General features: G+C 32.8%; 1 protein-coding gene across 1 annotated transcript in view; it reads right to left on the reverse strand.

Annotated features, from left to right (window-relative positions):
* EYS (eyes shut homolog) overlaps nucleotides 1-13,681 on the reverse strand; it is a 1,607,944-nt gene that overhangs the window by 755,024 nt on the left and 839,239 nt on the right. Inside the window, 1 exon segment of the mRNA XM_045842859.1 lies at nucleotides 44-158. Coding sequence (XP_045698815.1) covers nucleotides 44-158 — 115 coding nt within the window.

Genomic DNA, 13,681 nt, shown 5'->3' on the forward strand with positions numbered 1-13,681 from the left:
ACATATATATAGGATGCATGGCTATTATATTTTCAATAATTACCTTGTTCACATTTGCAAATATATCCATTGTTGTGATCTTCACAGTTTGTACCATTTAGATGTGATGATAAAAAACATTTATTTATATTAATTTCACAAAATTGACCAGAAAATCCAGGAAGACCTCTAAGAAAGAAAAGTGAAAAATATTGATGAATTTGTATTGTAGAGTTCATATTCACCAAATTAAGAATAACATTAAACACAAGAAATAGTCATTTATTACAGTTGATACGTGAGAGATAATTTAGTTTATATTCACCAGCATTTTTAGTTCACTAGCATTTACTTGATATTTAATTTCATTGAAATTAAAGCTACCTCACCTTTGCAGATGTAACTAAGTTAGGGATCATGAGACACTATCATCCCTGAATACATGATGAGTTAGTCCTAAATCAAAAGGTAAGTGCTCTTATTGTAAGATGAGACACAGAGATACACAGGAGAAAAGGCCATGCAAAGAAGCAGCTAGAAATTGGTGTCATGCAGCCCCAAGCCAAGGGATATCTAGAGCTTCCAGAAGCTGGAAGAGGAAAGGTTGGATCCTCCCTTAGCACCTTCAAAGAAGTGTGGCTTTCCTGATAGCTTAATTTTGGATTTTTGCTCTCTACAACTGTCACCAAAAAAAATTGTTTTTAGCCACTGAATTTGTGGTAATTTGTTATGTCATCTCTAGGAAATGAATAAAAGAATGACATTAATGTGTGCACATGCTCACATGCTTCCTCTCCTTATTTTCTCTGGGCCCACACTTTATTGCCACATTACTAAAGACATTTTTAGTATTAATGCTAAAAATTAATGAGTTATCAAGCCATTAAAAGACATGGAGAAACCTTAAATGTATGTTACTAAGTGAAAGGAGTTAATCTGAAAAGGCTAAATACTATACGGTTTCAATTATAGGACATTCTAGAAAAGGCAAAACTATGAATACAGCAAAAAGATCACTGGTTGTCAGGGGAAAGAGGGAGGGGGGATGAAAAGTCAGAGCACATATTTTTTAGGGCAGTGAAAATATTCTGTATGATATTATGATGAGTATATATGTCATTATACATATGTCCAAATCCATAGAGTGAACAACACCAAGAGTAAGCACTGAGGCATGTTACAATCTTTGGATGATTATGATGTGTCAACGTAGGTTCGTTTTGGTAACAAATGTGCTGTTCTGGAGAGTGATGTCAATAATGGTGGAGGCTGTGCATATGTGGGGGCAGGAGGTGTATGAGAAATCTCTGCACTGTCCTCTCAATGGTGTTGTGAACCTAAAACTGCTAAAAATTAGTCTTTAAGACAAACTAGTGAGATACTACTAAATCATGAAACTCTTACATTGGGATTTTAACACAGACTTATCTACTGTACTGAGGGAAGGGACATGAAACACAAATAGATTCTGATGGATAGCAATTAAAAACAAATGTTGTAGCAAATTTATTTTAATTAGAACTCAGAATAAAACCAGATAAATCCAACCTCATACTTCCATTTGAGTACTTGATGCAAAAAAAATACTTTAAACTGCTACTAGCAGTCCATGTGTCCTCTATAAGGGACACACAGACAAAACTAAAGGGGGGCAGGGATAAAGGGTGGGAAGCAGGGATGGTGGGGTGGCAGGCAGTGCTGGGAGGAAAATGGAGACAACTGTAATTGAACAACAATTTTAAAAAGTTAAAAAAAACCCCCTGCTATTAGCAGGTTGTAGGAGCCACCCTTAAATGATTACTCAAATGGCAAGTATTGCTTTTTCACCTGTTGGAAGTCAATTGCAAATGGAATCGTTTAATGTGGTTTGTAGTTATTTTGTTGACAACTTCACCTAGATACATTCCTGTAACCACTGGAATGGTCACCACCCCTTCCACCAACTGTACCTGCAAACCCTCCTCTAGACTGAAGATCAACATTGTGGTATTTCTTTTCCATAATATTTATTTTTCTTTAATAAAAACAGTAAAGCATAATCTATCTCTTATAAGTCTTGAATACAGAATTCTCTATGGATTACCTACACCAAAATTACCATTTGGGGTATTTGTCAAGTTAAATTATAAGGCACATAAAAAAGTCTACAAAACAACTTATTAAACAAAAATAGTGTCTGATATCCTACAATTAGGATGAGAAAGATTGGGTAGTATTCAGACTGAATTTCCATCCCACACAATTTTATTCAGAAATCTTTTTCTTTTCAGTTGAGGTGTTGAAATTGAGACTTAATTCAACAGACACACATTCACTAAACTCTTACGTGACTTTGAAATTTTTACTTTCCAGTTTAAAAAGGAATTTAGTTGCAATCTCTAATATTTCATTTGCCCAAATTTGATAGCATTATGTAGTAGGATGTAGTTTCATAACTGTTAAGGAAGGAACTGCATTATAACTTACTTCTTTCAGTTGCATCAACATTAAAATACCATCTTTAAATGCTCAGAAGATAAAGTGTTTATTTATTATTAGAATCTTTTCTGAAGCTAATAATTCTCAATTAGAATAGATAAAAATATCACATATGTATTGTCACTTTGCACAGTTTCAGAGCCCTCCCAGTTCTTTTTTAATAATCTATTTACTTATTCTTTTAATAATTAGTGACTACAACTGTACATGATTTTATTTACTCTGGAATATATCAAAACATGAAATGTTTATCCCTCTGAATATAAGATGCACCCTTTTTTGGTAACTGATCACAGTTAGTTGTGAGTAGGAGTCTCCAATTAGGATTCCACACACCTTGAACATAACTTCTACTTAATTTTATTTATTTGCTTATATTTTAGTCAAAAATTCACACCTTCTAGAATTTTGGTTTACTTTCAGATAGTAGCCAAATTATTTATATCTTCCATATCATTGTAATCTGATCTCTTCCATGTTCTGAATGACATACCAGATAAACTGGAACTGAAATGGTCATGTACCTGATCTAGGTCATAGAACCCAAATGTGTTTACTTATACTTACATTCATGTGAATGGCTATGAATTTGCAACACTGACTTTTTATTTTCTCTTACTGTTACTATAAATATTTCCATTTTGTAAACTGCCAGTTCCCTGGGCAACACAACAGGGACACTGAATTGATAAATTGGAAATATCCTAGTGAGCAGGCAGAACTAATGACCCGACCAGAATGGCCTTGATTATCTGTTCTAAACATGATATCACATTATGTTTCTTGTCCCACTCTGTTCTGGATTATTCAAATGCTCTCATTATAACTTCTAAATCTTTAAAAACACAGGTATTTTAAGCTCATTGGAATCTAAATTAGTATATGTATTTTCAAATGTGTAATTTAATTGTATTATAGCCTTAAGTAAATTGCATAAAGTAGGATCCTAATTAATATGTAAAATAAGTACTTTTATTAACATTGCCTAAATTATGTATGTTAAAGGCCATTTTTAATTTAACATTTTTACTTTTATCCCAAGTAATTCTATTATTAGTTTAATTTTGCATGCACATTAAGAGAATAGTCTCAGAAGACAATTTTTTAACATAAATCTAAGTTTCTTTAGATTACTTTACAAATTGGAATATTGTCTAAATAGCTGTTGAAACTATGTAAGGACAAGCAAAATAATTTAAATAAAAGGGAAGTGATAATAACCACAACTGTCTCCATGATTAGGCATCTCAAAAGGAATTATTTTTTTAAGATATAATTTCATGTTTCAATAAAACTTTGCTTTAAATTTTGATCTTGAGAGTATTTAAATTTCAGAGTGCTAAGCTGTTTTGGTTTGGAATATTTTATATGCCAGGAAACTGAGATATGAAACATGAATACAAGTTGTTTATTTGGGCGGGGATAAAAAATAAGCCAAAGTGAAGGAGTGGGAGAAGGAGTGAAGGGACAGGGAAGAAGAAAGACTCAATTAGGAATGCAATATTTATCTTTGCCACTATGTGTACCTGGGACTCACTTAGTTCCACTATAATGGTTTTAAAACTCTTCAGTATGTTTCAAAAGCCTAATTCTTCTCTTATTGGAGTGTAAGTTGTACTTAGTGATTCACTGCTAATGCGTAGAATATGGTCGATGTGTGACTTCCTTTTCTTCTCTCTTTGATTCTTTCAGACAAGCCAGCTGCCATGTCATGAAGATAAGGGACACTATGGAGAGGGCCCCGTGAGGAAGAAATAAAGCCCCTGACCGACAGCCAGGGTGAACTTTGCAGATCTTTTAGCCCTGTGTAGGTTTTCATATGACTATAACCCAGCTAACATCTTGGGTGCAACCTAATAAAAGATTCTGTGCTAGAATCACCCAGGTAAGCCTCTCTTGCACTCCTGAACTACAGAAACTGAAAGACTACAGGCAGTCCCCAACTTGTGATGGTTAGACTTATGATTTTTCAACTTTACAGTGGTGCCAAAGTAATACACATTTAGCAGAAATTGTGCTTTCAAATTTTGAATTTTGATCTTTTCCTGGGCTAGTGATATATATGATACTCTCTTGTGATGCTATGCAGCAGTACTAAGGTAAAGCTTGCAGTCTGACACACTGTCACGAGGATAAATAATGAATACTCAACAGTGTGATGTGCTGCCAGAGTTTTTGGATATTGTGCTTTGTTTTCACATCCCATTATGTCTATATAATGCCCATCTGTGTCTCAAGCTTCCAGTTAGGAAAGGGAAGTAATTACTCTTATGATCAAATTCAAGATAATTGTCCAACTGTAGACTAATGTAAGTGTTCTGAGCACATTTAAGGTATATTCGCCTAAATTATGATGTTGAGTAGTTTAGGCATGTTAAATGTATTTTTAACTTACGATATTTTCAATGTAATGGGTTTATCAGGATGCAACCCTATTTAAGCTGAGGAGTATCTGTAATTGCTTATTGTTTTCAGCCATTAGATTGTGGGGATAATTTTTAATCTACAATAAATAACTATGCATTCATTGAGAACCTTATGAAAATCCGGGGAGAAGGAATATCAGACATTTTCCTTGGAATGTTTGAGAAATGGAGCAATTGTTCACTGGCTCTTGTCTCCTTAAGTCAAGGCTCACCTTCAGGGTATTAACATATCCACATTTCTGTGCTGATTTACGAGTGGCCTGTGTGTACATTCAGTTAGATTCTTCAGCTTATAAAAAAGTTAACAGCATAAAAGGAGAGGCTTTTAAAGGAGGTTACAGTCAATGTGATTAGAAACTGTCCAGCACACTTGGGACTGGATGAACAGTAGCAAAGCATCTGCTATCTAATTACCTCATGTGGAGCCCCAACCTACTCTGTATGTTAAATAACTTCTCAAAAAATGCAGAAAAGAATTTAATACATTTAAACTACACTGAGATATTATGTGTAGAGGGATGTTTTTCAACTACATTCTGCTTTTAGTAATAAATCAATTAAACAAAAAAAGTAGACTCTTATTCTGGGGATTACTTATAAGATATAATAAGCAAAAACCAGAACCAACTTAGGCAATGAAACTTATTTCAACCTATTGTTACTTCTATCACTATGTCTATTGTGAGCAGCATGATTTTCTCAAGGTAAAAATGCCTAATTATTATTAAGAAAGTTCACATGTTTATAGTGTGTTGCTAATATTCTGGTTAGCAAATTAACATTATATAGTTAGGGCAGGATGGGTGGACAGGGACAAAAGGAGAAAATTTGGGACTACTGTAATAGCAATACCTTATTGTAATAAACAATAAGATATTAAATTATAAAAATATTATAAGTTAATGATAGCTAAATTTTCTACGTACATACATTTGTCAATCCTCCAAACACAATCTTAGATAATATAGTTAGGACACCAGTAGTTGGAGTTCTATATCTGGTTTTTGTTTAAATGAAAGTGAATCCACTCAGCAGGCACAATTTTAGGAGATTCTACTGCAAACACAGTGTTCCCCATGGCAAGAGTCAGTCCAAATCCTGATCTACCTGATCTTAGCACATGCTAAGATGTGGAAGAAGTTTCTGATGAAATGTTTTTAAAGCTTTGTTTTATTTAAATCTCCAAAATTTATAATGCTGCAATTGCCAAAAGAACATATTTTTTAAATATTTATTTTATTTTTAGAAAGGGTGGAAGGGAAGGAGAAAGAGAGGGAAACATCAATGTGTGGTTGCCTCTCATGTACCCCACACTGGGGACCTGGCCTGAGACCCAGGCATGTGCCCTGACTAGGAACTGAACTGATGACCCTTTGGTTTGCAGGACAGCACTCAATCCACTGAGGTACACCAGCCAAAGCCTAAATAACATATTCAAAAAGGAGTTAGTTGGATTCCTCAGAACCCTTTCAATGCTGAAGAACTCGTGACTTCCTAAGCTGACTCATAGCAGTTTTCACCAACTCTGTTAAAGTAAATGACATTGAACCATCATTATTTTTTAAACTTGCAAAGTGTTGTATATTTTGTCATAGTGTTATTATAATGATATTAAATATCATTTTTACCTTTCCATACATTGGATAACATCCTATTAACTGCAGAAATCCATGAACACTTTAACCTATCTTTTAAGCGCTTGAAAATACTTTTCATTTTTGTCACAAGATCTTCCCATTTTCATGGGGAACTTCCCAACTTTCATAACCCATTCTTTAAAAAACATATTTTCTAGCTCTCTGTCATAACTATACATCTTTAAAGAAATGGTTTCCTCCAACAACTGCATTTCCCTCCTACCTTCCACCCCAATATTGCATTTAATAGATATATTATTCTTTTTTGACATTTGTCTATGTGTGTGGTCACATATAGATGTGTTTCCAAAGGTATTACTCTCACAGAGTAGGTTTTATACTAGATTTTTTTATTTCTGTGGATAAACAGTAATTATGTGAGTAATGCTAGAGTCTATCATAGGATTCTAAGACATATAAAAATTACTCTAGAAAAGGACCAGAATTTTATATCAAATGGAAAAATATTTATTTTTAAATATTAAACATATTAAAATTAATACTTTTCTAAAGTTTACCTGAAGTTTCACATAAATACATTTAAAATTATGACTTTTGTAGTTTTTGAACTGTCCCCAATCTGAACATACACTGTACTATCTTATTGTATCCTTTATTTCTCCTATTGACTATATTTTAATGGAATTACTTAAGCCTACTTCAGATTTCCAAAATGTCTCTCTAAATTTTAATATATAAACTATTATACTTGCCTCTTCTATAATCATTCTAATAGATATTCTCTTCCTCAGTTTCAACCACTCTAACTCTATCTAATCTTCAGTGGTGTGGTGTGTAATTGAAGCAATTTTCCAAGAGAGTGTCTGTTAATTGTATAAGATCCTGCATCTTTGACAAGATTGTAAATTTTGTTCTTTAGTTGACTTCCTTTGTATTTATATTGTACTTTTTGCCAGTTATCAAGGGGCAGATCCTAGATTGTTCAACAAGTAGGTAGTACTTAAGGGGCATATTTCAGTTGGGATTAATATTAAAGGGGAAACATTTTTATTTCCTATACAACCCGATAGTAGCAGGGTTTAAAAAATTAACACCAAGTTAAAAAAGTACACAGGGAGGAAAAAAGCTCTATTATATTTAATTAACAATATAACATGCATTTTGAAAATCAGTTTACTTCTCTGGTTTTCTTCTTTTAGATATATGGCTATGTTAAAATAGAAAGTCTGAATCATGGCATTACCATGCTTTCATTTGCCACAGAATGTAGAAGAGATATGGGAGTGGAAAAAGTATACTTCTTTCTAGATAACTGCTATTTCCACTTTTTCTGTAGGTCAATTTTAAGCTAAAGTTGGAATGCATATTCAATTTCAGCATGGAATCAGAAATTTCATAGTTTCTTTTTGATTGCAAGAAATGATTTTGCTAATATTGAAGGCATGTATGCTTTCTATAATTCTCCATGAAATAATGGAGTGAAACAAACAAACAAACAAAAACCCCTGCCACTCATGAGCTTAAATCAGCTCATAGTTAATAAATGACTACATAAACTGAACTTTAAGAAATGTCTTGGGGATTGTTTATATTCAGATAATTTATTTCTCTTGAGGGCATCTATGGCTTTGACAGGGCTTATTAAAATGCTGATTAACTATTTAGACCTCTACTTATTTACTAAACTGTACATTTCCTGAGGATCATTTCTAATTTGCAATTTTGTCATTAGAAAACTGAGTGAAAGAAAAAAAATCCACATTTTAATTATAGAAACTGATTTACATAGTAAAGTTATTTTTCTCCAAAATACAGGGTGGGGAAAAATTAGGTTTATAGTTATGAGTATGCAAAACATAGAATTTATTCTTGTATAATTATGTATTAATTATTGCATTATTTTCCATACAAACAATTGTAAACCTACTTTTGCCCCACCTTGTATTAGTAGTGAGAAACATGTCATGAACTTTATGAAACTAACAGCGGGGAAATAACTGTTATAAAACATTTTCACTTTTGATTTCTAATATAAATACACTATGATCAGAGGACATGATCTGTATAGGGCTTTTCAAACTTTCATGTGTATATACATGTGAGAATAAATTTTAACAGACTTTGCTTCTTTTTAAAATGTTATAGATAGCTATATGTTACTTCCCTAAAGAAGCTATGACCAAATGCTATATTGTCTGTAAAACCAAACTGAATTGCATTTGTAATTAAATATATAACTAAACAAATTAAATTCTTATTAAAATCAATATAGGTATATTCAGAAAAACCTCTCATCTGGTCTGAAGCAAATTCTCTCCCTCTTAACATTCTTTGAATTTTTAACATTTACATTTATTTCACACTTTAGGAGATAACTAACCATTCAGCCTTTATATTATTTAGACTGCCTTACCTTAGCCTTAAGAGTCCTCCCTGACACCATCTATCATCAATTTTTTTTTGTATTTGGAGAATTAAAGCCAGAGCCTTGAAGGAACAAAGTGTGCTCATTTTAAAGAAAAATTTTCCAAACCGTATCTTTTCCTCAGGGACTTTTAAGGGTGTTGAGAATATGATGCAGGGTGTTCTTAGTTCCATACAATGTGCCACTTTCAAGTCACCTTATTACCAATGTATTCAATCCACTAATTTTGTCTTTAGTAACTATATTTTCAACAGTGCCTTGGTTGCTTCAGTAAATTTTTTTCTTGTTCACTTTCCTGTCCCCTAGATTAGTTTGTTAGGACTGACATAAAATTACAGAAACTGGGTGGCTTAAAAAAACAGAAATTTATTTTCTCACAATTCTAGAAGCCAGATATCCTATACCAGAGCGTCGGTAGGGTTGGTTTCTTCTGAGGGCCTCACTCATTGGCTTGTAGAAGTCTGCCTGCTTCTGATGTCTTCATATGATCTTTCCTCTGCCCATGTCCTCATCTTTTCTTCATATACAGGTATCAGTCATATCAAATTAACTTCCACTCATGACCTAATGTTACCTTAAGTAATTCTTTAAATTTCCTACCTCTAAATACAGTCACATTCTGGGGGTTAGGACCTTGAAATATGAATTTTAAAGGAGCACAATTCAAAACACCCCTCTCATAGATAAATGAAAAGAAATCAATTGGGTAACAACCAGAAGAGTAGTAGGAAGAGAGTCACATGAAAGAGAAGCAAAGACATGAGTTTTGAAATAAAACTAGATACTAAAACATGTCACAACCTTTAAGGCAGGTTTTAAAAAGTGACCAAAAGCTTTTTTAGAACCTTCATAAAACTTTCCATTTTTAAACACTACTATTATATGCAAATATACATCTCTTTCTTGTTTAGTATTGGACCTTTTAAAAATTATGTTTAATTATTTGTACTATAAAATACTTTTCTTATATTTTACTACATAAATCTTAAAGGTGGAATGGAAGTTTATGTTATGAAATGAACATACCATGAATTACAAAGCCCTCTGCATGATTTTGGTACAAAAGCATTATATGTGAAGACCCTACACTGAAGTTTTAAATTCGTGCAAATGATAGAAAAATAGGTACCATTATGCTTCATGAAGAAGACACAATGGCATTTGAATCCTTCCTTCTATTCTTTGTAATCACTAAGCACATTTAATGTCTCATCTTAGATAAATAGCTGTGAAACCAAAGCTCAGAAATTATGAATAAAACCATCAACATGTATAAAGGACCATGGACAAAGACAATGAGGGATAGGATTGAGTGTGGGAGAGTTATAGGGGGAAAATGGGGACAACTATAATTGAATAATAATAATAGAATAATAAAATAATAAGACATCATGTGAGTATACAAGGAGTTAGAGTCAAAAGAAAGAGAAATAACTTATGACCAGAGTCATCCCTGTATCCAGCTATGACTGAAATCAGATTCATAAATGAACTTCCAAATCTCATGAGTCATAAAAATTCTAGATATGCTTTAAATTGAGTCATTTTAGTTGTTTGTATGAAAGTGCCTTTTAGGCATGCAAGTACAAACAACTAAACTGAGACAGAAAGTATATTCATTAGAATTATTACACAGCTAATAAATCCACAAGATGCATACTTATCATTGACCATTGTAAATATACTAATATCCAAAGAAGTGGTAGGATATTATATTATTATAAAAACATAATGAGCAGGGAAATTATATATGTATGGAAGTAATATGTTTTGCAGACCAATTTCTAATTTTGGCCTACCTCAGTTGACCTAAATATACACTTTTATGTGATTAATATGGTGGTCTGAGCTCCCCTTCCTTGCAGTTGCTAACTGTATCTTATGTCATATTCATTTTTTTTAAATGTTTTATTTATTTTTAGACAGAGGGGAAGAGAGGGAGACAATTCACTGAGCCATACCAGCCAGGGTTCACATCATATTCTTAATCTTAGGACAATCATTTACCTGGGCTAAATAGCCCTGAATAAAAAGAATGCATGTTTACGGGATGGGAGAAATCTCTACGTGAGGCTGCAGAAAGTAGTATCAACACACAGGCTGGCTGAGCTCCATTATTGGTTGTTTTTTGCTATGTAAAGCTTTTATTTTTTAATCCCTAATCATAATTAATGAGCAAATAATTAGAAATAATCACTTAGGACTCTATTTACCAGAACATTTTTATTTTACACCAACTAAACCTTTATGAGATAGCTAGATTTCTTCAGGGAATAAATACTATTTACCATTTCTCTTTGCTGCCCATCTAATAGAAAGTTTTAGATCTATCTCAGAGTTAAAGCCCAGGCTGAACACTAAGTGATGAAGAGATTTTAATGAACACATTATTATCCAAGCAATGAAACACAGAAAACCAGACACCAGAGCAGCCATGCGTCTGAATCAACAAATCGAACAGTTATAATTTAAATGATGTGTTTAAACAATTCAAAGTAGAACTATTTTAGACAATTTACAATGTTGAATTCTTTCTGGGAATGTCAGTCCTGTATGTAATTCTAGATCTGAAATTGACTCCATGGAGAGCTCTCCAGACAAACATTTTTTAATTTAACAGAAACAAAGAGAGAGCAGTGTACAGATGTAGGGTGTGCTATATTAAGAACTAAAGCTTTGAAATTTTTGACATAAAGATGACATAGCACTAAGTAAGCTCTCTGGCAGTTACCAGCTATGTGACCTTGATAAATGACATAAGTTTTCAATTGTAAATATCCATAAGAAATTGTCATCTATAATTTCAGGATTATATTAGAATTAAAATAAGCTTATTTTGAGAATTAATTTAAGTAGTAAATGTAAAAAATAAAAATAATTGTAAGACTATACTTACTAGAATGTTATAAAAAGGGGGTGCTTTTCAAGTACTAGTGATTTTTTAGTGCTCTCATTTTATTATTGTTGTGATTATTACTACTTATGTTAAATGAAAAAGCCACAATGTTGAGATGAATAAGTTAAATTCCTATTTCTTTGTACTTATATTCTCTAGAAGAAACTCTTGCTATTCTTTAACAAGCACAAAAATACATTATTTGTGTGCTATAGTTAAAATAATTGAAATAATAATAATGAAAAACTGTCCTATAAAGTAAGGATGATTTGGGGATCAAAAGAGTTGGAACTGACTGACTGATTACAGAGAGCCATGAGTAAGGATATATTTTATATTTTTTTAAAAGAAAATGTACGGTGGATCTTCAAAAAGTATTTTGGTATAATTATATTGTGATTTAAAAATAATAAAAAGACACTTGTTTTCAGAAATAAGGAGAACTAGGTAGTCTAAAAACCCTTTTAGTATAAAATATTTAAAAATTATAAACAAATTTACAGTCTGTGTGCACTTACATGTGTTTGTGTACCCAGACAAAACTTACCTTGTTTTGTGGGTGGGAAGACTGCAGGTCATCCTTCAAAGGATGCTAAAACTTAGGAGTGAAGATTTAAGAAGAGGTAGGATATGTGAAGAGTTTCAAAGTATCTTCTACTTAACTAGTTAAAAGAGGGAACTAATACTTTTCAATGAAAAATCTGACATGAAGTGATCCAACTTCATGCACAATGGGATCAACCAACTTCATATACCTGCTGAAGGACAAGCATAACCAAAGAATCACTACCAAGAGTGTGTAATCTAAATCAAATTACGATGTGTGTGAATGGGGTATATATAGAAAATATATATAACTATATATATCACACACACATATGTATATAAAATTTTATACATACATAAATTTTTCCTCAGTTGTGGTTTATCTGATATCTATTTACCTATATGAAAGTAATAGCTTGTACTTATCAAAAAATAAAAGTTATGAAAGACAAAAGAAGGCTGACAAACAAATCTAGAATGTATAAATAAGTGCCTTCTAGGAATGAATCCTGGAGAGGACAGGGGAGTAAATGAATTACTAAAAAATGATTTGAGATAATTGATACAGTCTGAATAAAGTTTCTATATTAGATAGAAGTATTATATGGAGTTTAATATCCCATTTTAATAATATACTATGATTATATAATTGAATATTCTTAATCCTTGGAGGCACAGAAGTATTTAGGGGTAAAGTGCTACCTGTCTGCAAATTGTCTCTGGTGATTTGGGACCAAATGTGCAGGTACACGTGTGTGTAAGTGTGTATGTTTGTGCTGTTTTTCATGTGATATGCTTCTCTTACTAGGGATGCACGGATATACAGGTACTCCATGTGTACTGGTAGGAGTGAAAATTAGACTGTAGCAGTGTGTTTTAAAGCTTACAGAAATTTACATTTATTCTGTTAGGAGTTAGCAACTTTCCTGCCAGGAATTTATTCTAGGGAGGTTTTCATCAAAATGACAAAGGTTAACTAATGAGAATGTTTTTAGTAGGGAGAATTCTAAGATGGCCCACAATTATGTACAAACTCCTCTCCTTGGATGTAGGTGAGGCCTGTGACTATGCTGAACTATCACTCTGTGGTTATATTAATTTATGGCAGTAGGGCAATTGTCTGGCGTGAGTCCAACACAATCCAGTGAGGTCTGTAAGAGCAAAGAGTTTTTTTCTGGCTGCTCAAAGAAGACTCAGAGAGACTCACTCAGTGGCAAAATGCAGACCAGGTAGCAAGAACCAAAACAAAAGTGGCATCTAGGAGCTAAAAGTTTTCCCCGACTGACAGGAAAATGGGACTTCAGTCTTATAACTATGAGGAGATGAATTCTGC

The sequence above is a fragment of the Phyllostomus hastatus genome, unplaced genomic scaffold (genome assembly GCF_019186645.2).
Source record: "Phyllostomus hastatus isolate PE091 unplaced genomic scaffold, TTU_PhHast_1.1 phas_contig_40, whole genome shotgun sequence".
Taxonomy (NCBI): Eukaryota; Metazoa; Chordata; class Mammalia; order Chiroptera; family Phyllostomidae; genus Phyllostomus; species Phyllostomus hastatus.